This window comes from Heterodontus francisci, chromosome 18 (assembly GCF_036365525.1).
Source record: "Heterodontus francisci isolate sHetFra1 chromosome 18, sHetFra1.hap1, whole genome shotgun sequence".
NCBI classification, from domain to species: domain Eukaryota; kingdom Metazoa; phylum Chordata; class Chondrichthyes; order Heterodontiformes; family Heterodontidae; genus Heterodontus; species Heterodontus francisci.
Window position 1 is genome coordinate 46,371,804 of NC_090388.1, and position 27,326 is coordinate 46,399,129.

General features: G+C 41.1%; 1 protein-coding gene across 1 annotated transcript in view; it reads left to right on the plus strand.

The window, feature by feature from the left end:
- Positions 1–25,925, plus strand: part of ada2a (adenosine deaminase 2a) — a 78,788-nt gene extending 52,863 nt beyond the window's left edge. Inside the window, exons 4-9 of the mRNA XM_068050655.1 lie at positions 4,205–4,332; positions 11,164–11,254; positions 15,886–15,994; positions 16,478–16,635; positions 18,684–18,886; positions 20,533–25,925. Coding sequence (XP_067906756.1) covers positions 4,205–4,332; positions 11,164–11,254; positions 15,886–15,994; positions 16,478–16,635; positions 18,684–18,886; positions 20,533–20,644 — 801 coding nt within the window. The 3' untranslated portion in view covers positions 20,645–25,925. The remainder of the gene's footprint in view (positions 1–4,204; positions 4,333–11,163; positions 11,255–15,885; positions 15,995–16,477; positions 16,636–18,683; positions 18,887–20,532) is intronic.
- Positions 25,926–27,326: the final 1,401 nt, after the last annotated feature.

Sequence of the window (27,326 nt, forward strand, 5' to 3'; positions counted from 1 at the left end):
CCAGCGGATGGTCCTTGTTGCCCAGAAGCCAATGTGATTTCTCATGGTGACTCAAATGCTGATGGTGTGCTGGACTGGTACAGAATAAAGACATTGTGACTGCTGCCAGGATACCTGGCATGAAGCACTGAGTATGGTTGCACACTTAAGGAATGGAATCCTTTGCGGTTGCAGTATATCTCTGAATTTGGATGCAGCTCTTGCAGAGCAATGTGTGTGCAGTCTATGGTACCCTGCACCATGGGGAAGCCTGCTTTCCGGCAAAGCCATGTCCATGCTCCACCTGCTTCTCTCTATCTGAAAAAAGAGAAGACAATGTATTCTCCTCTCTTTGCATATAGTCCATCAGTCATTTTCCTTATACATCAGTGGATTGCAAACTGAGATTTTGGAGATGACTCCCTGCTCCAGCCTGGAAGGAGCCCAATGGGAATACTGTCTTCACCCTGCTGTGAGGCTGTAGGTCTGCCTGCAAGAGGTGGCAGATTACAGTGAGCACCTCTTTACTGAATCAGAGACGCACTGTTCCTGGCTGTGGTTGAGGTAGGAGAGAACTTCCTGGGTCGATGTGGCTCATGCTGAGAGCTCTTCTCCCCCTCCTGCTCCTCCCTCTTCAAACAGCTTGTCCTCTTTTGTGTTGCCCCTGCTGGTTCTTCCTGTCATGCTGCAGGCCAAAAGGGGTAGAAAGTACAGCAGCCATAACTGGGAGCAAGTGGTCTGAGCAGAACCCTTGAAGTGAGAACCAAGGCATTCACCACAGGCCACACCACTCCCTGTAGACTTTACCATCTTTAAGTAGCAGTACAAACCTCAACACTTATACGAGCTCAACAACAGCCAGTAGAAATCAATCAGCAGCTAACCTGAAAGTGGTAGTTGATCCCTTTCAATAGCACTAGTGGAGGGACGTCCTTCTTGCTACTGGCCACATACTCGACTGTGCAAGATTAAAAGAGGGTGTTAGCTAGAATATTGATGTCAAAGATGGTAGCGCTGATGTCAAATCAGTGCTACGCTCTGACTGACATCACAATCTGTCCATTCTGCATACTTGGGGTGGTGCAGTTAATCGAGAAGTACGCCTCCGTCTTTGCTACCAGTAAACATGATTGTGAATGAATGATTAGAAAAAGTCCATTAATGGGCCTCCCCATCCCGTCGCCAAACAAAATTCCTTTCCAAAGGAAAGCCACCCCTATGTTAGGGATACAATACAGTCCTTGATATAAAAGTGCTAGATCTCGCACTTTTACTATTAATTCGCCCATTTGGCCTGCAAAGAAACTTGACGGCACTTGGAGGTTGACTATTGCAAACCTAATTCCGTGACACCAGCTTGCTCACTGGTTGTACATGAGATGCCGACCCTCTTGTCCCAGTTTCTGATCTGATCTCCAACAGGTTCTGGAGTATACTCATTAAAAAGAAAGATCAGTATAAGTTCACATTTGCCTTTGAGGATCGGAGCTGTACGTGGACATGTCTGCCCCCAGATAATGCTTTGACTATCTTCCACAAGCAGATGGCCAGGCCCTTAAAAGAATTTTCTAGATCAGACTGCTTACTCCAGTATGTCAATGGTTTGTTGCTAGCCACCACTACTGTCGAGGAACACTTGTCACAGCAGAATGAGCTTTTGGCAACCTTGAAACACACTGGTCTGAAGGTTAACTGGCATAAGACCCAACTGTTAAAGGAACAGGTCACATTCCTAGGGGTCTCCATCTCACCAGCTGGACAAAGTCTGGATAAACATAAGGTAGTAAGTTTCCAAGACAGCACTTCCTCCTTTTTAGGATTGGTCCAATATCAAAGAGCCTCATCCCAGGATTCACTGAGCTCGCTAAACTGCTTCACGATCTGTTGAAGGGGGGTCAAGGATGACGTCCGCTCTGCATGGATGGATTGACATACCAAGGCTGTTCAGTGGCTGAATGAAGCTGTTATGCAGGCAACCAGCCTTGTCACCCCGACTCTAACCAACCTTTCCACTCAGTGAGTCAGTTCCATGGATCGGAGTTTGGCTGTCGTGTTGTGTCAGAGGGTGCTGGACGTTTCTACCTTTTGCATTTGCCTCACAAAATCCTTACTGGTGTTGAGAAGATATCTAACCCTTGTGAGCATCATCTGTTGGCAACCTTCTGGGCAGTGCAGCATAACTGGCTTACAAAGTTTGACTTTGCACTTGCGCCCCCCCCCCCCCTCCCACCTGCTGATGAAACCAAGGGACTTATTTATCTCCTCACAACCAATTAGTCGATGGTAACTGACCCTTTCGTAGCGGGATGGAGACAACATTACTGCCGCAGCTGCTTCAATATGAAGGTGATCTCCATGAGTGCTTATATCCACTCTTGAGCTTCGACCCATATCCTGTATAAACAATGCCCAAAGAGAGGGCCTCGGACATATATGTCAACGGATCATCTTGCCACATCCAAGGATCGCCACACACAGGTTTTACGGTTGTCCTGCCAGATAGAGTAATCCAGCACAAGTGTGTTCTGCATTCTGCCCATAACGCCAAGATAGCGGCCCTATTGACTGTCATCATTGAAACTTCCGATCAACCCATTAATATTTGGTCTGACAGTGCGAAAACTATCAACACCATGCTGTTTCTCCCACTCTATCATAGAAACGAATACCATACAGCAGATGGGAAAGCTTTAATTCACAAGTCCTTCTTTAAGTTACTCTGGGAATCTCTCAATAACTGAACGCAGCCATGTTTAATTGGTAAGGTGTAGGCTGATAACAAGGGAGGGCCCCATCACAAAGGTAATAATTGGACAGATTGAGCAGCCTCCCTCGCCACACAATCAGGGAACCCTGGATAGCTCCTTTTCTCGTGGTGTGGCTAATTCTGTAGCCTACATAAAGCAACCGCAGGAGTTTTTTCCCTTTTCTGTTGTCTGTGTGACAAGGTAGATCTCTTCCCCAGCCTACTGCCAGGGCCCAGGAAATGACCCTGGTGGCCCTAGATGAGTCAAACAACCCCAAAAGCAAGATCCTGATGTACCACACTGAAGCAGCCACATACCCATGTCTTGTGTACTGCCAGTGGTTTGGGGCAAACATTTTGTGCTGTTCCATGACCACACAATGGGAGGGGATTACTTGACAGAGTACCATCTGTAAAATTGCCAAGTTTGTGTGGTGGCCTGGTATGAAGGAAGATATAAACACAGAAAGTGGCATGCTGCCTGGTCTCTTTGCAACCTAATACCTCAATACCATTTTCCCACACTATCCCCATATCCCTTGATATCTTTAATATCTAGAAAGTAGGCTATATTTGACCAGGTGTGAGGATGAGCAGAGGCTATGCTAGTAGTTTTATGAGCTATGGAGAAAACATGGCAAAGCTGTGAGTGAAAGGAAGCCTGTTCCTCTGGTAGCCAACAAATTGGAGTTATGGCTTTAAGACAGTAGGAGATTTAAGATAGGGTCAGTGCTTTATAAACTGTATTGTGGATGTGATAGGTTATTGTGAGCTGAATGCCTGACACAGGCATACAAACTATCCTTTGCTTTAACTATTAGTATTCCTTACCTTGGCACTCTTTCTCAATTTGGAGAACTTTTTTTTTGTCATGAGCGATGCATAGAGAGAACATTCACATGATTGTCCACCTCCTGCCACGTTTACAGTACCTTGGCTCTATTTGCAGGATTTCCCTCTGCCTCAAAAATTGACACTTTTTTCAGGGCCAACTCCTCCATAACACTTCAGAATCTTTTCCATGAAGGAGACAGTTCTGGGAGCTCCTCCAACTGTGTCTAGTCAGCCTCACACTAAAATTAGGTGTCTCTGTATATGAAGTGCAGCAGCCCTTCAAGAGCTGCTGTACTCTCAAGTCTCTACTTCCCCAGTGCAGAAAATGGTTCCTGCAAAAAATGTAAAGACTATCTTTAAATGAGCTGACCCATGGAATTTAGTGGGGCTGGGCTACCATGCTACCAGTGGATTGTATCATTTTGGACCCCTGATTGGACAATCAGCCTTTATTGCATAATTTAAAAGGTCATTGGATAAGCATTTAAGAAGGAAGAATATAAAGGGATAGCAAGGAAGGGCAGCTCAAAAGACAATTCCAATTGAGAATTAGCACTCAAAGGCACAATGAGCTAAACTGGCTCTACTGCAGGTTCTATGATTCCTTTGTAAGGTCATCTGATTGACACTTGACATCTGTTTTAGGTGTATGAACTCGATGGAACCTTACATGACAAGGCATGGTCCATTATGGCTTACCAGGAGGTTGCCAGACAATTCACACGTGATAATCCTGATTTCATGGGAACCAAAGTCATTTTTTCTGTACCCAGGTAGGATGTGATCATTTAGTACTTTTGTCTGCCTGATGTTACAAAATATTCCTATTTAACTTGACTAGAAATTCTGCTACACAACATTAGATCACAGCTGAGCCTTACCCAAATCAATGTGATCCCATGTCAAGAAGGGGGCAGTAGAAGAAATCAGGAGTTGTAACTCTGGAAATATTTCCATCTGGGATCAGTGGAAACAACTGTGGTATCCCCTGCCATCCTGAATGAGATCAACTAGCTCAGCACAGGCTAGGCTGTTGGGTAAATAAACATGACCACCATTTTGCATGTGCCAAAATGCCACAAACAACAATGAGATGAATGAGCAATTAATTTGCATTTGGTATTGATTGAGAGAACAATATTGATCTGAATACCTCAGTTATTCTTTGACTCCACTGATTACTAAACAGGCAGACAAGAAGCATGGTTATACATCTCATCCTAAGGATGGAACTTATAACAAGGCACTCCTTCACTAGAGTATCTACTTATTTTATGAACTCAAATTCTTGGGCATCAGCTGGAACCTACAACCTTCTGATCCAAATTCAAACCGTTTCCTCGGACTTTATGGAATGCTGCATCAGCATGGGATCACTCTTTGTGATGACATAAGAAATAGGAGCAGGAGTAGATGACACATGTCTTCGAGCCTGCCCCGCCATTTGTCAGATTTTAGTCCCTTAAGCTTCAGATCTAACTTGGTAAACTTGAGAGGATCACCTTTTTAACATGTAGCAGAGTTTGTGATGTTGCATGCCATATGCTTCAAAATAAGAATGGTAGTGTTTGATAAGGCAGTGTGCCAATGATGCCCTTGGACTTGTGACCGGCACAATTTAAATAAAGTCCTATCTGATTTATAATTGTTCTAGATTTGAGCATCTGACACACAAGATCATGGTTACACCTTATTAAAAATCCAGGGATTGTACTGACAGTTGTTTTTCTCATTGTTAACAGTAACTTAATTGCAATTATTGCAGCTGAAATGATTGTGAGGGTCACATCTGATCACAATTTTTTGAAAGCAATGGAAGGCACAGTATAAAGACTCTTTTGTACAGTCAAATGTGCTAATGGTGTCTGCTGTTTTGAATGAACTCTATTGGCCATGGAAATCAGTGAGACAACCAACAGGTTGGCAAATTGAGACAGCCAAGTTTTAAAAAAAATATGTAATAAATGCCTTGGTTGGTAAAATACAGCTTTAGTTTTAATGATTAATACTTAACACTCTAGCCTTTAATATTGCAAGGAAGATGAAACTTGTAACTTAAGTGAATACTGTAACACACATCTGCAATTGTTTTGGACGTTGTATACTGAATGCTCAGATACTTAGACCTATGATGCATGCTGTTTTCTCTGAACACATCCATCATTTAGTTCTGTTATTTCCCATAACCATGACAGAAGTTTTTATATATCAGTATGTAAAAACACTGATTTATAATGTAGTGTTTAAATGTAATGCATGTAAGAGCAGCAGGGAGAAGAAGATCCCAAACAGTGTAGGTGCGAGAACACAGCCCTGTTTCACGCCACTCAGGATACGAAAGGTTTCTGATGAGTCTATGCTGAATTGTGCCTTTCATATTCTCATGGAATGAGGTGATGAGACTTAGTAGCTTTGGTGGACATTCGATCTTTGCTAGTAGTCTGAAGAGACCACGTCTGCTGACGAGGTCAAAGGCTTTGGTGAGATCTATGAAAGCAATGTAGAGGGGCATCTGTTGTTCGCGGCATTTCTCCTGTAGCTGGCGAAGAGAGAACAGCGTGTCAATGGTGGATCTCTCTGCTCGAAAGCCACACTGTGCCTCAGGGTGCTTCTTACATGAGTTCAAGTCTTCAGAAGAAGGAATTTTCCTCCACACAAGATCAGATGGCAGGTTGTTCAACCTTGCCCGTCTTAGAGCGAAGACTAAAGTATGGAAGGTCCTCATCAGGGAACTCCTCTTTGCTGACGATGCTGCATTAACATCCCACACAGAAGAGTGTCAGCAGAGACTCATCAACAGGATTGCGGCTGCCTGCAACGAATTTGGACTAACCATCAGCCTCAAGAAAATGAACATCATGGGACAGGACGTCAGAAATGCTCCATCCATCAATATTGGCGATCACGCTCTGGAAGTGGTTCAAGAGTTCACCTACCTAGGCTCAACTATTACCAGTAACCTGTCTCTCGATGCAGAAATCAACAAGCGCATGGGAAAGGTGTCTGCTGCTATGTCCAGACTGGCCAAGAGAGTGTGGGAAAATGGCGCACTGACACGGAACATGAAAGTCCGAGTGTATCAAGCCTGTGTCCTCAGTACCTTGCTCTACGCCAGCGCGGCCTGGACAACGTATGTCAGCCAAGAGCGACTTCTTAATTCATTCCGTGTTCGCTGCCTCCGGAGAATCCTTGGAATCAGGTGGCAGAACCATATCTCCAATGCAGAAGTCCTCGAGGCAGCCAACATCCCCAGCATAAACACCCTACTGAGCCAGCGGCGCTTGAGATGGCTTGGCCATGTCAGCCGCATGGAAGATGGCAGGATCCCCAAGGACGCATTGTACAGCGAGCTCGTCACTGGTATCAGAGACACCGGCCGCCCATGTCTCCGCTTTAAAGACATCTGCAAAGGCGACGTGAAATCCTGTGACATTGACCACAAGTCGTGGGAGTCAGTTGCCAATGATCGCCAGAGCTGGCGGACAGCCATAAAGGCAGTGCTAAAGAGTGGCGAGTCGAAGAGACTTGGCAGTTGGTAGGAAAAAAGACTGAAGCGCAAGGGGAGAGCCAACTGTGTAACAGTCCCGACAAACAAATTTATCTGCAGTGCCTGTGGAAGAGTCTGTCACTCTAGAATTGGTCTTTATAGCCACTCCAGGCGCTGCTTCACAAACCACTGACCACCTCTAGGCGCTAACCCATTGTCTCTCAAGACAAGGAGGCCAAAGAAGAAGAAGTTTAAATTGGACAGAGACAGTATGACTGAAATTCTGTATTGTAATTATTTGTTTGGTATTGTTTTATGTAGTATTACGACCGAGGCAGGAGGAGTGCACTGTTTCTTCTAGTTTCACTTCTCCACAGGTCCCAACATATATTTAAATGTTTACCCAGTTATCGATACAGTCAATCATAGACTCTATTTTTATCCCAGAATAAAATTCACCAACCAGGTTTCTTTAATAAACAACAACATTATCAGTTTATTGTAAAACAAGACATAACCAGTGATGAAGCAAAGCATTAACACTGTGAAATATGAAAGTTCCCTTTTATCTTAACCGCTCACACACACACGCACACATATGCCAGTTAACTGAAAAAGAGAGATTTTCTTTTTAGAGCTCTGTTACAAAATAAAAAGACAAAGAATACTTTGGCTAAATACTTGCTAATTCTTGAAGAAAAAAGAGAAGATATGGAAAGATGTCAGTTGTCCTTTTTTTGGTTTGGTGTCCCAAATACGCGTAGACGGCTGTGACTGGGAGCTTTTTCTGGAGCAATTCGTTCAGACGGCGTCAAGGGTTTATCCGGCAGGTTTTTCCAGCATCTCAGGAGAAATGGCGCAACAGGGGTTTTAAACAGGCATTTCAAGACGAATGTAGCATCAATTTCTTTATTACTTATACTCACTTCTAAGAGCTTCTCAAAGAGATGGACAATCTGGCAAGCTTTTCAAAGAGATGGAAAAGGCTGATCTGGGGTGACTGCTTTCCTGGCTGTTTTTTTAAAATGCTAACTGACTGTCCAAAGCAAAACCAAAACAATATCTCAAGAGTCAAGCCTCTTGACCCCTATAAATTTTGACCTGTCATTTCTCTGTAGACATCTCCCTAAAGGCAAAAAGCCCCTGCTGGGTATTTATCTGAAGACGGGTGACTTCCAGTACATGTTTGCAAACAAGGCCTCTCAGTCCTTTCAATGACCCCAGTGAAAAAAAATCCATGGAATCCTTTTCAGTTTTACCAAATAAAATGCAAGTCCTCAAAATTTAACAAAAAATGGAAGTACTTTCGTAACAGTATATATATTCTCTCGGACTTCTCTTAGGACATCCACCATTCACTTGGTTAGAGTGTAAATGAATGATCATTTCTGAGGCCATTTTGTGTTTGTCCCTGCCCTCCAACCTCCCACCCTCAATGTCATGTTCAAGTGCTTCCTAAATTTGTATGGAACTTTTTAAAGTTGGCATCAAAGTTCACCTTGTGCTGTAGAAGTTTGCAACATAAAAGGAGGCCATTCAGCCAGTCGTTCTTGTGTCAACTCTTTGATAGAGCAATTCAAAACTAATCCCAATGCCCTCTCCTCTTACTATAGTCCTGAATCATCATCTGGTTCAAATATTCTATTCAATTTTCCCTTAAAGTATACCTCGAACACTCCTGTGACAAAGTATTACATGCTTCACAGACCTCTGTGTAAAGAAGTTTCTCTTCAACTTGCAATTTAGTATTGATGATCCTTCATCACTTGCATCACAACCAGAGAAAATAGTTTTTCCATATTGATTCTATCGAATCCTCTAGAATTAAAAAAAAAACGTATTAAATTTCCATTTTGCTATCACTGCACTGGTGGGAACGCAGTTCCCACTGCTTATAGCTGGCACGTTAGTGCTATTGACTAGCCAGCTATAAACATTGGCTGATGCATCGTTTTTTTAGAGATACTGAAAGAGAACAGAAACGGGTGTTACGATCAAGTGAGGAGGAGTCACAAGGCTCCCCTCTTGTCCTCCTCCTTGTTTGAGTGCAGTAGGTTTATTCTTTCTTAAAACAGTGATGTACTTAAGACTTCTGTGAGTGTTTTACCTTTTACCTTTGTTGTGATCATAAAAGAACCAATCTGACATGTTTTCTTGAGTTTAAACAAGAAAGAGGTGAGTTTATTGTACTTGGAAATAAACTAAACCCAATCTAGATAAAAATAATAAACTGATGCTACACTTTCACTCTCACACGCACACGAGAATCGTGCACACAGATAGAGTACAGAGAGATAAGAAATAGTTTGGTTTGGATTAGAGTCCAGAAAGTGAAAGTGAAAATTAATACAGTCTGTGGGGTTGGGTAATTCCGTTGTCTTCCAGCTGAAGTTGTGATCTTGAAGTCTTTGGCTGGTAGAAGTGCACTTTGTGGCTGGCCCACCTGTCTCAGGGTTTTCTTGGAGACAAAATTGTAAGTGGCTTTCTTTCCCTGGTGTCTTTGTCTGTAGCGATCTGTAACTTGGGTGGTCGACAGTCGCAGATGGTTTTCAAACTTGCGATGTTATCTAGAGAGAGACTCACACACAGCCCCCTGGGGTTCTGCCTGGTTAGCACTCAAAGCTTGTCTGTTTCAAAGTCTCAGGAGCTTGTCTTCTGTGTGCAACAAAACTCCCAGTCACATGGTTCTCTCAATCCCCTTTGTTTTTAATGGGGTCCAAAGTCTAAAACCCAAACCTGTCTCAGGTGGTATTGTCAGTGTTTACCCCCTGGAGGAACATCTCCACTCATGACTGCCTCAAGATAGCTTTGAATGTCCCACTTATGAGAGTGATATGGATAATCTACTCAGTTAGCCAAAGCATTGTCCTGGATGGGATTCTTGTTAGGTATGTGTCTTTAATTCAGTGTCCTGGAATGTGAGGTATTTCAGACGCTAATTGTGTTGGCCATTTTAGCTGCCAGCTTTTTAAAAGTTAACTGTAGGATCCCAGCTTTCCTTTTAAAATGTTTAATGTCTGTTTCCAATCGATGAATTAAAAAATCCCCATTTGGCATTGTATGTTTTCTTGAGACAGGAAATACCCCAAGCTAGGATTGAAATAACGTCATTACAGATGCCATCTTTGCCGTCATATTTTGGGTTAATATTATTGACCTTAAGACCATCCCTGTTAATGGCTCATTAATGGGGCACTGACATTGCCTCTCACAGCCAGGCACCACTCCATACTTATTGCTGTCTGTGTTGCCATGTTTAAGTTGTGCCCACAGTTCCCCAGTGTTTGAAGGAAGTGCACGTATGTGGGCATTGAGTGAGGACAGGAAGGTGGAAAGTAGGTCAACCTAATGCCACTTTTTACATTTGTTGGCATCAAATTTGACATGCTTAGCAATGATTAACTGGCGATCACTCTCAAGCTGCCTTTATACAGCAGCCCGGTCTTTGGACTGCAACCAAACTACATCCTTCTGGCACGCTAATTAGTAGGTAGTGCAGCTGGTCTTCTTACAACGTGGCTACTTTCTGGGGTTTGTTATTTTGCATGTGCCGGCTGTGACACTTTGACCAATGCACATGTATTAAGTGCTGATGCCATGATGTTGCATTACATAGTCACTGCTAACGAACATAACCCTGCTACCTAAATAGCACATTTACTAGGCCCAGGAGGACCTGCAGTAGTCAGACCCAGTTAAAACATGAATCTTCAGGCTACCCAGGTTTTTCCCCCCAAAAAAACCCCAGTGTTTACATTAATCTTGCACAAAACCTGCAGTTTGAGAGCCAGCAACATCTTGTAGGGAGTCACGTTTGGCATGGGGTGACCTAATGCGGTAGGGGAAGCTAACTCAGAAAACTGGGGGGCAGACAGGACTGAGCAGAAAAGTAATGCAATGAAAATCCTGATGGACAGTGACAGTTAATAGAGAGAGCCAGCAAGGGGAGTGAGTGATATTATTTAGAGTTATACTCATGAATAAAGCCTTCAGAATCCTGGTTCTAGTAATGGCCATGATTCCACTCTGATGACATCTGTTATCTCTTTTATTGCACAACATTTTATTTTGCCCTAATTGCACATGCCACTGACATTTCTTGTGTATTTCTTCTTAGGAAATGGAACAACTCCGAAATTAAAACTGGCATAAATGAGGCCATGGAACTTTACAAGAAATTCCCAGAGACTGTGGCAGGGTTTGATATGGTGTGTTCACCTTGTTATTTCAACTGTTCTGATCCAGAATCCTTTTTTTCCTAAAAAAAAAAAACCAAGACTTTCCTGTATTTATTTACTGGAATTTGGAGTTGCTTGTTTCCCATACAGTCCTTCTATGTTTCAGCATGAATGTGCATAGATATAGGAAATTATGATGTTAGGGCTAATCAGTATATGAAACCACAGGCTGATGTTTCAGACTAGTTACCTACTGAAGGTTGTTTTCTGTTATACATCCTGTTATTAAACAAGACATAATAGATTAACTGTTTTTTAAAGCATGTCATTCAAATATTTAATACATCTTGCATTTCCATAGCAGATCTCCGAATGATTGACAGGGTTAGGAAAATAGAATGGAGAGTGGGAAGGGGAATGGGAGGAGAAAGAGGACAGATGCCTGACCCAAGAAAAGGGTTCTTGGGAGACTTGGAAGCAGAACAGAGGAGGAATCTTTGGATAAATTCAAGAGGACAGAGATATGCTGACCTAAAAAATGACTAGTATTGATGGAGCTGAGGGGTGGTTCTGAGGGGCAATCCTGTGTGAGACAGGTGGGGAACGTTGCAAGATTTAAATGTCTGGTGGAGGGGCCACTCCATGAAGGAATTTGAGCACATGAAATAAATTTGCAAATCTTAAAAAGACTTTGAATTCTTTTACAGTTGGTGCTTGTGTTTGTTACCTATGACTGTACTTTGTGAGGTCCTGCTCACCTTTCTGATCTATATACTGATAACTGGAGTCAGTAGGTGGAGGGGTGGAGATAGCTGTTATGTTAGCATCTTGGAGAGCCAGGAACTATAACTGACACATATGGAGAAATTGAACAATAAGATCTTTTGGACTTATTTTGAACATATTCATTCATGTTCGCAACCTTCCTCCTTTCTGTAAACACCACTGGCCGTACAATTTCCCTGGCCTCTGCATTCCTTTGACATCTCCTTCATTGCAACATGGATGATTGTGCCTTCAGCCACCTTGGTCTCAAGTTCTATAATTCCCTCCCCATACCCTTTGCCACTCCACCTCCCTCTCTTCTGTTAAGACCCCCAGCCCCCCTAAAGCCCACCTCTTTTGTCAACCCTCAATATCTTTTTCTTTATCTCGGTGCCCATATTATGCCTCTGTGAAGCTTCTTGGGATTTTTTTTTTACATGAAATGTCTATTAACATTTTGCATAGATGCATATTCTATAATCAGCATGGTTCCCATACAAACACTTTTAATATGCTTGCATTAAATTCCCTGATGCATTTTTTAATGCAAAGTGTCAATGCCTTCCTGAGGGAAAGGGAGAAAATTAGTGAGAAATTCTTAAAATGTGGATCGGTAGTACAAATTTTCACCATACGTCCAGACAGGTATCTCATTAGATTCTGATAAACTATCTACTGATGCAGTTTGGTATTGGGCAGGAAGAGTGGAGAAATAATAGAATATGATACCATTATATCCAATAGTGCTCAATACATGTCCAGATTTGTAAATTAATATGTGTTGCAAATCAAACTTAATGATGCATAATAAATTGTCTTGCATTTTCCTGCATCATATTCCACCACTCATGCATTTAAATCAATTTTTAATTTTATGAATTTTTAATGACAACGGTCATAAAGTATGACAGAAATGAACAAATCTTATTTATTCCCAATTTTGAATACTTCAAATTGTCAATTTCACTGCTCTTCCATGAAAGTTGGCAGCACAAGTAAATAGGAGTTGTTATAACAGCATAATGACATTGGGACATTTTATGCCCTCAGTACATTCCAGAAGAAGCTGCTCTGGAGAATAGCTGCAGGCTGCTGGTGCTTTGCACTCCTTCCCTTTTTATAATATGTGGTGAATTCCACAGCACTCGAGCAACAGGTGAAAAACTTTGCTAGTGCCCATGCAGTCGTTTGAAGGTTGTGATTTGGCTGCTAGAACTTCCCTGCTGGATGGCTGATTGAAAGACCATATTGTTGCCAATGTAGGTGTGTTGAACATGCAGCCAACAGTCGGGTGGGGGGGTGGGGGGGAAAGGTGACTTTTGAAATAAATAGAAAACATTTGCATTTATAGAGCACCTTACACAGGTAGTCCAAAGTGTTTTACAGCCAATGCAGTGTTTTTGAAATATAGTTATTGTTGTAGGAAAATGCAGCAGCCAATTTGGCATGAACATGTCACCCAAACAGTAATTACTGAGATAATGACCAGATAGTCTGTTTTTAGTGATGTTGGCTGAAGGATAAATATTTAAGACACCAGGGAGAACTCGCCTCTTTTTAAAAATAGTGCCATTGGATCTTTTACATCCATCTGAAAGGGCAGATGGTGCTAGTTTCAAATCTCATCCAAAAGACAGCGCCTCAAACAATGCAGCACTCCCTCGGTACTGCACTGGGCTGTTATCCTGGATTATGTACTCAAGTCTCTGGTGTCTCTGCCTCTTGCAGTGCTTACATTTGCTGTGATGGTGCTGCTGACTCCAGAGTCACTGGAGATAATGACCTCTTTAAATGGAAGACATTACTTCTGGAAACAATGGGCTGCATTTTACGTTTTGGCGGCGGCTGTAAACCGGGTCACATTTTGCGGCTGCTCATTTAAATGGCTGGGATAGACTGCCCATCCTGATGACATGGAGTGGGCAGGGGGTCCGTCCCCAGCCTTTGCGCAGGCGCCATTTTTAAAGGGTGTCGAGTCCTTCCATGTAATTTAAATATTTGAAGAGAAATGTTGCCAAAAATATTACACATTTAATTTGCCCCTCTCCCCAGCCACCCCCCCCCCCACAATAACCATGCAATGCATTACTTGCTTACTTGCCCTCTCCCCCAAAACACTTCCCCTGCCCACCTGACATTCCCCGCCCCCACAAAGTTCATAAACTATAAACATTACCCCTTCCCACCATTTTCCCCCCCCCCCCCCCCCGCCATCAATGAAATTACTTTGACACGTTCCCTCCACCTCCCGCACTGAAAAACTTACCTGCTTCCCCTTCCCCGCCAGTGTCCCATCTTGGATCCCTGGAGAGGTATCCAAAGGCGCAGCTGTGCCGGCCACCGGCACCAATAGCAATCCAGAACGGATGGTGGGAGTGGGTAAGTAATTTATTCATTTGTTTAAATACATTTAAATATTAAAATTTTGCTCCTGTCGCCAAGCAGCAGCAGGGCCGCCACGAAGCCTCTTCATCGCTGCTAAAACCAGACCAGGCCTTCCTGACATCGAGGCCCGTAGTGGGCCTCTGCCAGAAGCATTATCCAGCCCCCCACCCCTGCCACAACCCCTGACATCGGGGGGCGCTGTAAAGTTCAGCCAATAATACCTCATTTACCTTAGAGTGCTGCTGTTGAAGGTGGGGCTTTTGCTCGCAGCATTATAAGATTAGTGTCCTTTGTGTGCTGATTAGACTACTTATATGTCCACATGATTTCTATTTCATAGATACAAAACGATTCTCATACTGGAAACAGACTAACTGTCTCAAAACAAATCATTCTTATTGTCTCTGCCAAATCCAATCAATAGCATTATAATCCAGTATAAAGGAGTGAAATTTGAATTTTTTAATGCTTGCTTATTTAAAAAAATGTTTTTATTTCTATTTGCTTGGTGAATCTGGGGTTGGGAGGAAGCATTCGCTGAAGGCAAGACCCTGTTAAAGTTATCACAAAGGTATTAGTCCTCAAATTGTTGTAATTGGCAGCAGGATTTGAAATGGCCAGTGTTAAATCAAATATCTTATGCAGTTCTGATGAAAGGTCACTGACCTGAAACGTTAACTGCTCTCTCTCCACAGATGCTGCCAGACCTGCTGAGTATTTCCAGCATTTCTTGTTTTTATTTTCTATCTTATGCCCCAGTATGGTTGCACTGTTGGAAATGTGCTATCTCTGAAAAGTGCTGGAGGACTCAATAGTCTCCTTTACGTTTTCTGTACTGACTTTGAGTTAAGTTGTATTGGGCAGTGATTTATCAGAAAATCAGTGGCAGTGAGTAAATGCAATATGCAGTGTGGTACTAAGTTATATAGATTGGGAAGATGCCTTAGCTGAGAACAGTTCCCGACTCAGAAAAGACTGGGGATCAAAACTGGGACCTTCCTCGTCTGTATCAATCATTTCTGGATTGGCTGGTTCATTTACTAGCTCAGCTAATGGAGGAGGCTTGAATCTGTCTTGCTTGAATTTTATAGCAGTGACGCTTGAATGATTTTAATCCTGTCTAATGTTAATTGTATTTCAGTTGTGTTTAATTATGTGCAGGTGGAGGGCATTAATTGAGGTTTTACTTGAGCACATATGAAGAGACACTTACTGAAACTATGGGAGGTTGCACTAGGAGGTATATGTTTGTAATGTTTCACCTTGTAAATAATTATAAGACTGAGTAAAGATTGGCTTCAGTATGTATCATCCTACACCAACTAGCTTTCTGGACTATAACATTTAATAGAAGTATTACCGGTATTTAATTTTTCAGACACTTTCCTGGCCACTTGTGTTACATTAATGGAGAGGCATATCCTTGCTGTTGCATGAAGTATCTTTTGTGAGTTCTGTACTTTGAACATCCCAAAACAAATGTGAACAAAAATTGCATTAACTTCTTTCAGGTTGGTCAAGAAGATGCAGGGCACCCGCTATGGTATTTCAAGAATGAGCTATTAATTCCAGCAAAAATGGGAGTTAAGCTACCTTACTTCTTTCATGCAGGAGAAACTGGTGAGATGCACACGAAGAAAGTTTTTTTTTAAAAGTATAAAAGAAATGCATATTAATAATTGCCTCACAATAAATCAGATGCTATACAGAAATAATAAACTAATGTTTTATCACTTTTTAACCATTTTCTAAATTGAATTTTGGTTTGTACTTAGTTTGCCTCTTTGCAGATTACTATCCAACATGGATCTTCTCGCTGCCTGGGAGTTGAACTATTTACTGCCATTGCTATTTTGTAAATGGCTGATGGGAGACATGATACATGCCAGTTACTGTAAGGCGTCCTGGCAGTAGGAATGCCTCTTTTCTCATCCACTTGAAATGGGCAGATTTGAATGACAAGCGGCCTTGGCACTCAAACCTGTGACCTTTCAGAGAAGAATAATATACAGCTTGCCTCATCCAGTGACCTCTCTGTATCCAAAGGAAGAAGCATATATCTTTTTGTACGATATCGTTAATTGTTGCTGGTTTCCATTGTAGACTGGGAAGGTACGAGCATAGATGAAAACGTCTTGGATGCCCTGCTGCTGAACACAAGTCGAATAGGCCATGGCTACAGCATAAACAAGCATCCAGTGGCAAAACAGTTTTCCAAAAAGCTTGATGTGCCATTGGAAGTGTGTCCAATCTCAAACCAGGTGCTGGTATAACAATTGCATAGAAAATTTTGAGTGTACAACAGTACCTTTCCCCTTGGAGGAAAACCTTCATATCTGTGCTGATTTTAAAGCAAAACTCCAGTCTCTGCTTAAACAGCTAAATTTTGAAATGCAAAATGATAGTTTATCTTGTTATTTTCTCACTTTTGAATAAGTACCTGCACCAATTTTTTTCACTGTGTGTCGTATTCCAAACATTACATTATTGCTTTCCCTTTCTTGTTTTATTATTACTAGACTGGGTGGGGGTGGTATTGGGTGGAGAAGAAGATATCAACCAGGGTTCACATTCTTGGTTATCACTATACAGTGGACCCTGTTCAAAAATACATACATATGGATACTGGGTGAGGCAAAATATCATGCTTTGCTATGATACTGCTGCGATGAAATAGGCAGTATGTATTTAATTTCCTTGAATGGCACATGAAAAGTGATCACTTTAAAAAGAAATTGGAGGATTGAGGCATTTGTCATGCTGTACCACAATATGAATCAGCAACTACAGCAGAACAGATACAATTTGAAAAGACCAAGTCTTCAAAAGAAGGACATATCTGACAATAGCATAAGCTTGGCAACAACAAAGCTTTAGCCAATTTTCTCTGCACAAATGACCTCTGCATGAGACCATTTCCACAGAGGTAAAACACTAAGGAGCTAATAGCTGTTCCTGTATAAGTTCCTTCACGTGGGCTTGAATGTTATACGTTTTGTGGGATACATAACAGTGCAAATTGGGAAGAGAACTGTTTCCAAGCTCAAAAGGAAAATGGCGACTGAAAATGAGGAAGGAAGAATTAAAAGGTGCTTGAAATTTAATAAGTAAAAGTGAGCAGAGAAAGCAAAAATGAAATGTTTAAGAAGCATAAAGTGAGAATAAAAGAAGCAAAGGGAAAGTCACAGAAAGAATGATTCAGAACAGAAATAGAAAGAAAAATTGAACACGAGGAGCAAAAAAGATTCGGGTTATAGACTATAGGAACAGGAGAAAGTATAAATAAGAAAAAAAAAAGGCAGCATCTTATCAATTTTGGTCCTGATAAAATAGGTAGAATTTATACATTTGTTCAATATTTTTAACTTTTTTTATCCCCACTCTTTTTTTTTTTCCCCCCACAAAAATTGGAGAAGCTTATATGTGTAGTGTTCATGGACAGAAATCTCAGCAGATAGCATGCCAGTTAAATGGGCAGACCAGATAAAATGATTTTTTTAATCTGAGGTGGGGAGAGGGAGGAATTCATTTAGTTTCATGAAGCCCTAAAAATGCTTTGCTTTAATTACATTTTTGTTTAACAGAAATGGGTGTCTAAATGCAGCTATCTTAACCAAATCAAGTTTTATTCAGTTATTAGGAGCATCTCCCATAATGGCATAGTGGGGAAATATACTGCCTCACGTGGTACTGGACCACGCACATCAGGACGGTTCCAGTTTCATTTCCCAGTCAGCACTGAATTAGATGATCTCTGCTAGAGACAGTGCTAGGTACAGAAAAGCTCAGCAGGAAAGCAATGAAATGTAAAGAAATATAAGAGGAAGATCTCTACTGTTTGCTGTTCATAGTGAAATTGTCAGCACACATGTAAAGAATACATTTAAAATCAAACGGTGGAAATCTTGCCATTTGTGTGTATGCATATAGCTTTTACTGTGTCCTGGTTAGTATTGGATGGGCGTAGAGGAAGCTGTTTCAGCAGTAGAATCAAGTAATTGAGTACTTGACTTTAAATTCTCGTTTATAAAGTTCCATATTCTATCATAATTTTTCATTTCACAGTCTGCTTGGGTAATGTACTTTGCTTAAATCCTGTAGTCTATATATTTCTGAGGGTACAGTGTGTAAATCTGAATATAGTACTATCTAATGCAGGTGATGTTCCTTCCTCATAAGAAAAATGTGCTTTTGGACAGTAATTCAAGAGTTAAAAATCCAAAAGTACAAAATACCACCTACTGATTGCCTATAATGAAGACATAATTTATTGTAATGCTAATGTTTTTTGCTGGTTTCTTTATTGTAGGTGCTTATGCTGGTGAGTAATCTACAAAATCACCCAGCTGCAGCCTTAATGGCAGAAGGTCATCCCATGGTCATTAGTGCTGATGATCCAGCTGTTTTTGGGGCTCGTGGTTTATCGTATGACTTCTATGAAGCTTTCATGGGAATAGGTGGTTCAAAAGCTGAGTTGACTACACTGAAGCAATTGGCTTTGAGCTCAATCAAGTAATTACATATTTTGTTTCATTTTGGAAAAAAAGTACTTTTGTTCACTATCAGAAGTAGATTGGATTGGAGATTCCACTATTTCCTCCTCAATGCTCAGCCCACTGGCCCAGCCAAACCATCATTAAATCAGTGCGCTGTTGCCAACATGTACACACCATACCAGCCATACCAATGCAACAGTATCATCCTCTTAAGTTTGGTGACAAGCCATCTAGTGACTTCATTACATACATATGTGCACTTTTTGTTAGAGAATTTTCTTTTTTTAAAAAAAAAATTGGATTGCATGTCAAAAAGAAAGAACTTGCATATAGCTAGTGCCTTTCATGTTCTCATGATATCCCAGGGCCCTTTACAGACAATGAATTACTTTTTAAAGTATGCACACTGCTGTTATTTAGGCAAACGTGACAGCCAATTTGTGCATAGCAAGATCCCACAAACAGTTAATCTACTTTGGTTGAGGGCTAGGTATTGACCAGGACACAGGGAGTGGGTGGGAATGAAATTCCCCTGCTTGTCTATAAATAGGTACCTGGACAAAGCTATGGATTCATGAATTATTGAAAGACAATGTAGCACCCTCAGTGTTGTGCTGAAGTATCAGTTTAGATTATGTGGTCTGGAGTGGGGCTTGAACACCCAACTTTCTAGCTTAAAGGCAAGAGTGTTGATACTTCTCTGTACCAATGGGTTATGGGCAGGCTGAGTATTCAACTCAGGAACTGCCAGAGAAATTATAGTAAGATTATTACACCATGAATTCCTAAATGTGCCACTATCTTGTGGGAATATCTTTATGCACTTTATATACCACACTTTTGGGAAAGCAATGCCAAAGCCTTCACAAATTCATAGTGAATCAACAGCAGTGTAAAACGGCTGCCGAATTGTTATGAGCCTGTTTTGCGATACTGGCAACGACCAGTTTCATCGCCATTCTCTCTCTCTTGTTAATTGTCCTCTGAGTCCACAGGAGAGTGGATCAAATGACAAAACAAAAGACTATATTACTCTTTTAGTTTACTTCCAACAGCACTTCCCAGCCCAGTAACCTGTACCGCCGAGAAGGATAAGAACAGATTTGTTGTGTGAACACCTTCATCACCAAGTTACACACGGTCCTCACTTAGACATATACTGCCATTCCTTCATCCTCAGTGGGTCAAAATTCTGGTGTACACCACCACAAGAATGATAATTTGCCACTGCTTCCATGCCAGCTTGTTTCTTTTTTCACTGGCCAACTGTCATAGAATTGTACAAGGGGTCACTGGAAGATTTTTTTCACATGGAGATTTATTGGAACATGGATTGCTTTACCATGAGTATCTATTGAGATGATATAGCATGATTTAAAGGAGAACAGAATACGTATTTGAAAAGAAAAACATTAAAAGAATACTGGGAAAGTCTAAGGAAATAGGATTAGAGTGGTCAGTTCCAGTTAAAGAAATTGTACCAACCAATTGTCCTCCTATGTTGCAATTTCTATGATTTTATGGTCTGTCCTTCTTGTGGGCAATACAAAAACAAATTAGACAGTTTGCTTATTCTCACATATACATGTCTGCTTCTTTTGACTAACATTTATTTTGATGACCTGCATGGATATTTACTGCCTTTTCTTTTGGTTTTCCCAGGTACAGTGCTATGTCTGTCCAGATGAAGACTGAAACCACGAAACTCTGGCTGAGAAAATGGGATGAGTTTTTGGATGTGATTCTTAACATGCTCAACAATGATGAGCTGTGAGAAGGGATTCGTGCTGACTCCTCAGTTTTTAAGGAGTTATTTTTGAATCGAGAGATGGTGCAAAATGAATAAAGCTGTCACGGTCGCACACTTGAAACATAGATTTATCTAGCAATCTTGATGTGGCTACAAAAGGAAGAACGACTTGCATTTTCATGACTTCATACATCCAAAAGTGCTTTACAACCAATGAAGTGCTTTTGGCACTCGTTGTAATGTAGGATATTAAATTGTATACATGTAGTAAAACCTGGTACATGTATGTGTATTTGGGCCTTACTTTGTGCCTTCAGAATATATTTACATTGAATGATTTATATCCCAGTTATGAATATAAATTCTCTCCAGTTCATTCTGTTGAAAACCAAAACCCTCCTCTTTGGCTCTCCGCCCCCCCCCCCCCCCCTGCCCTTACACGGCTCTGACCTTACCGCCATCAACCTTCCTGGCTGCAACCTTAGGCTATGTCAGAAGATATGGAACCTTGGTGTACTGCTAGCTCCGCAACTGAGATTCCTTTATTTCACCCGTTCTACTACCAAGACTGCTTGGTCCCCTCAATAATATCACTGACTTCCATCTGCTACTTCCCCACTGTTCTTGAACACATCTTGCGACTTAATTTCTTCATTGCTCTCCTAACAGGTCTCTTTGCTTCCACAATTAAAATGGCGTACCCTGTTCCAAGTCCTCATTTACGCAAAGTCATGCACTCCCATCATCCATATCCTTGTCAATCTCCACTGGCACCTCACATAATTGCAGGTTGATTTTAAGATCTTTATTTATGCATTCAATGGTCTCACACACACTATCTCTCTCAGCTTTTTGGCCTCCCACACAACCTCTTACACCAGCCTACTCCGACCCTGCTACCTCATCCATTATTAGCAGCCATCCTCTTAGTCCTTATGCCATTGCCTTTGGAACCTCCTTTCTAAATTCCTGTGCTATGATAGCTTCCCTGCTTTTGAAAGCATTCTGCAAGCCCACATCTTTTCAACTGGTCTTTTAGCTACACCCCCTAATACCTTTTTATTATTTCCTTTTTCTCTCTCTTGCTCAGCATCCAATTTATTCTTCCACTCTGCAAAGCATTTTCCCTGCACAAAAAGCAGTATAGAAATGTAAGGTGTTGCATTTATAATTGTAAACTGGAGCCAAAACTGTTAGCAGCCCCCACTCCCAACAATAAAATGGTAATGTTTGATGATAAACATTATGGATTAAAATATAAAGGAAACCAGACCTATCTTTTTGATTATCAAGTTATCTTAAGTTCTGCCAGGGATGGGCAGCTGTTACAGGGAGGGAGAAGGCAGGAGGTGGAGGGCAAGGTTTCAGCTGGTGGGCCTTCCTATCTGTTAACACTGGCACCCATCTATAGCAGTGTCAATATGAAACATATCACTGACCCTGAGATGGGATTTACTGAGGTGCAGCCATTTCAGATGCAGAGTGTTTGTCATGTTTATAAAGGTAAACAGAGACTAGTTTGGAATCCATTCTTGCGCTACTTTGAACCGCAGTTAACTTTTCTGGGCGATTAATAATGTTAGCTTCAATTTTTATGTATGGCTTGTGGAAAGGGAAATATTGTTTGTATTTTTTATTTTTTTTTAGTGTCTAACATTATTGAAAGAAATGTATACAGTAAGAATGTCTCCAGTGCAATGTAACATGGCCTCTGTATACTTATGCACAAACATGCACTAGCCCCTCATTCAATAATGTTTATGAAAAGACTTCTGTAGATTGAATACATATTTGAGCTTTATGAAAGCAATATATTGCTGAACAAATTATATGCAAAATTTGTCATTCATTTTAACAGCTGTTACTGTGCTTTGTAAATGCTTTCTATTTTAAATATGTCAAATACTAATGGTATGATGTGTTAAATGTAATATAGTTGTCACATAACAGAAGTCCAAATCCTTTCATTTACTATATAAATATTTGTAGAAGGGTGTGTACATGACAGAGCATAGGTTCAGGTTCCTTATCATTTGTATTCAAGAAGAATCTCTGCCATCTGTATGGGTATCTATTCATCCCAGCAGGATAGGGAGTTATTCATTCAGCTGAGTGTGAGGATCTTGATTAAATGACTACTGAAAAAGGAGCTTTGTAATATAAGTAATGGAACATTGCTCAAATGGACATATTTTTTGAGTATTCATCGATTTGGTAATAGGACTGTTGACAAGGTGAAATGTTATTGCTTGCTAATTAACATGAGCACGTAGTGAAATGATTATGCAAGTCTGGCACATGAACATTGTGTCCAACTGCAGTATGGATCAACATATGGCATGTTAGTTTAAAACTGAGGGACATTTAATTGTGCTTTGATGAACTGATTTGTGTTGATGGTAAAGGGGATGTGCCGTGCAGGATGCATGAGCGAGCACTGCCACACCTGAGTCTTTTTCTTAAAGTTTACTTTTTACAAAAGTAAAGCTTTGGTTGAGCTTTGCAGCTGGTCCGAAATAACACCCTTTTTCCATTTCTACTTGACTAATACAACATTGTTTTGATATTGAATTGTGAGGTTTTGCTTTGCTGTGTATATAATATACTGTTTTGAAAACCAGAAGACAGTAACCTTGAAATTCAGCTGTGCAGCCCTTGTTTTTCAGGTACTAAATGGCCTTCTAAGCCTCCAATATGGCAGGCAGGAAGCACACGCTCATTACGAGCTGGAAGTGCATTGCCCGCCATATCGGTAAAAGCCAAAAGATTGGGGTGCAGTGCCTGTGCCTGTGCCTGAAACATGACTCTGCATATGCAAATAGGGCCTAACACTTGTTTGCCCTGAGGCATTTGTTGTCAACCAGGAGAAATAGGGCTATGTGCAGCCTAATAGGCAGTCCTTAAGTTTAAAAAATATACTTAGCTGAATGTGGAGCTGGCAGGAGAGGAGTGCTGAGCTGCTGACACCAATTCCCCAGCCACTGGTACCTCCCAACCCGATTGCCGTCCTTCCACACATATCTGAGGGCCACTGCTAGCTTCACCAGGCAGCTCTCAGCAGCTCGTCCATGTCCTGGAAATAAGTCTCAAGGCCCAATAGAGAAAATGGAGGGAAAAATGTTTTTAAGAAATGGTTGCATAAATTATGGTGTATTGTTTCAAAACTGATGTTTAAGAGAAATACTGCTAACATATGTCATACATAACTGTCAGCCCACTCTTTCTCAAGAAAGGAGTTAAGAAGTTCTGAGAATGTTTGCACAGCAAGGCAGTACTCATACAACAAAAAGACACCATAACCTAGATTTTTCAATATTTTGAGTACAAGTCAGGCAATCCTGATCGAGGGTGGGTTGTGATCCAGACTGTGAGTTTGTGTGTGTAATTTCCCATGGCTGGGAACATGGATGTTGGAAGCGCTGCTTCATGGTGAAAAGAGCTACATTTAGTATTTTATTTTGGGGATGGGGTGTCCTGCAATCTGTTTCTGACATTCAGGCGAGCAAGGTGTCTGCTTGTAATCCCGCCCATGTGAAATGGGTGTCTGGGATTGCCAGGTAAGAGTACAGAACATAATGGAAAGAACACAATGATGTTGATATGTGTCATCTTTGAAATCTTTTTTTTCATCTAGTACTTTGGTTTTTGTGAGCCTTTGTGACAATTATTCTCATTGTATTTGCTCCCAGAACCATTATGAGCACCAGTGGTTTCTCCATGAAAATCCCCCCTACCTCATACACCACCTGGCCTCCAAGGAATCCTCCTGCAGAGTAAAAAAATAAAACTAACTTTCCCATTTTCTGGCACGCTGCTATCGGGCATGTTTGCAGGCCTCCTCCCCAAATACTGATTTTTAAAAAGCGTTCTGATGTCATCAGGCTGCAACTTTTACATTTCATTTAGGCGCCTGCCTGATTATAGTGGGAGCCTTGGGTGGCTTCAAAGTTGAGAGAGAAAATGGTGCCAGGTGGGAATGCAGCAACCTTGCTCGATGTTTTGTTTTAAACCATCCCTGCCCAGCAGAGGTTTAAAATCAGCCCTTCTATTTCAATTATCTCCATCCATTTAAATTTCATAGACACAATTTTTCACTCCCACCACTATGGGTAGAAATTAGTCTTCAGGTAGTGCAAAATGGATAATAGCGAATTGGCAGTCTTACACCCTGACTGATTGATTTTCTTTTCCATTTAAGGCAACGTAAAAAAATGATTGATTGAGTAGAGTGTAAGAAGGGCTGCTGGGTCATTATTGTCCATTTTGCGCTACTGCCAAAGTTCAAGTTCATTCCTCCAGTTTGCACCCTGCAACTGTCCAAATCTGCACCCAGTACTGTGCTAATGAGCTGACTTCAAAAAAATTGGGTACAAACCATTCATGGAATTTATTTACAACCTGTTTCTAACCAGCAGGTGCTAAATTGCACCCATATCACAAAATCTAGGCCCCTTTGATTTGAACCGAAATCCAATTTATCTTAGTTACAGAGGTTGACTGAAATACACCAAATATTTCTGGCAATCACTGAATATAAAGCAAATGCAAACACTATCATCTCTTGCCTCCTTAGTTTTTGACCCAGTGTTAGAAACCTTCATGTGTTATAGAATAGTTGAGTTCAAATAAGTTGTGTTTCTGTACAACAATTTTCATCTCTCTAAATTTTGTTTCAGAATATTTTTGCTTTTATTGCCTCAAAACTGCACAGCTATCAAATATTTTGTATTGATGCACAATTTACAAAAGTAAAAAATAGTTTATTTAATAGGACAACCAACTGATAACTCAGATGGTAATTGCACTGCATGATGCAGTCCTGATCTATGCACACCAGCAATCTCCGAGGTTCATTCGCCAGTCTCTGCTGAGGTGGCTGATGCAACTGAAGCACTTGAAGTGGTGGGGAATGCTACAATCTGCCTCTCTGGGCTCCGGGAGGGAAACAAATCATTCAGGGTTCCTGCACTTGATTGTTATCTGGTGATCCCTGTGTGGTTTGTGGAGCTCAGATGAACACAGGAGCAAGCTGGCTGCAGACGTCCCCCCACCCCCCAACCACTGAATGCTGGTCAAAGCTACATCAGTATTCGGATGAAATTGTTTTTAAAAATTGGACAATGTTTTGTCTCTTTTGATGTAAATGATATATGTTTGTGCCCTGTGCTGTTGTCATGTCAGCAGCCAATCTCAGTTCTGTGCTCCTTGTCATTATTTACTATTGCCCCCTGCCTGTGTTTAGCTGAGAAACATGACAGCCTATTCTTTCACATTATTGTATGCAATAAAATAATGATTAAATCTATTGGTTCAATGATTACTGTTTATAAACACAGCAAGAAATAGACTGCAGCTTGAGTACAGCATGTTGATGGCTGAGAGGAATAATCATCAAACATTCACCTCATAGCCATACCTCTTTATATGCAAGCAGTCCCAGCACAGAATTAACAGTGGACTCCAGGGAAAGAGATACCACCCTTTCTCTGGCAAGTGGGGTGCCTTTAGGGGTATGAAGCCCTGCTCTGCCATCTGGGCCTACAGTTTGCAGATGCATGCTGTTGAAGCTAGGGAGAAGAGGCATGACCCAGAAAGGGGGAGCTGAGAGAGAGATCAGCTTTTAAAGAAAAATAAGGTCACTCTCCACTACAAAGCAGGCATTAATTATACATGCTGTAAACCTCAAATCAACTTAGTGGAACCAAAGACCTTAAAAAAGGAGAGCAATTATGGATGTAAAGCATCTGTTTGTAGCCCTGAGGTCTATAAAATGTTGAAGCCACATACACTGAAATTGAGTCATATTATCATTTCATTTTATAAACCAGGGATGTTGTCTCTTACTGATCAGTCTTCAGTGATACTAGATGTAAATTATAAGAAAATGCCCATTTTGCCTTCCTTAACAGGATATTTTTATTGCTATAAGCCCCACATGAGAGCAGCAGGATTAAGCATATTTATTCCTTTATATTATGGCTGCAAAATTATGCATTTTGTTTCAGTTAAGTGCCAGTATTGAGGTACAAAATATATCCTAAAGTAAAACAAATTCCATTTAACTACTTTAACTGCATGATTATTTTTTTTAAATCTCACCTCTCTAAAATTTAACTTAATTATTCGAATTGTGTGCTTGTTTAACTACACTGGGCCTGCACTATTAGTTTTTCATTAAGATCAGCTTCTTGAGTTGCTCATTGGGACTACTACTGCCTGCTTGTAATTACACGGCATTAACAGTCCCTGCTTTCCAGATGAGTCTACATTGTATTTTACTCTTTTATGCAATTGGATAAATGCAGTGGAAGAACTGTGAGCAATGATAAAAACAGACATCTCACATAGATATTTGCATTGCAAATGTGTAGCTACTCTTGTTGTTCTCTGAAGCTAGCATTTGCATATTCCTAAGATTCGATGTTCTCTTGTTAATAGCGAGAGAGGGGCCCAGGGCATCTTCCATTTACACAAATCTGTCACCCGTTAAAAAGGGTCACGTGATTCAGACAGCAGTGACATAGCTGCCCTAGTGGAACCGTGCTGAGGTAGAGGTTAATAAAGAGCACACGCAGTCCTAGTACAAACAGAGTAATGTCAACATCAAAAAATTAATGAATGGCACTGTCACAGCACCTCACAGACTTTAAAAACACTTGGTTAAAGAGGCTGGACCTTTTTGTTGCAGCCTGGTTAAACTGCAGTT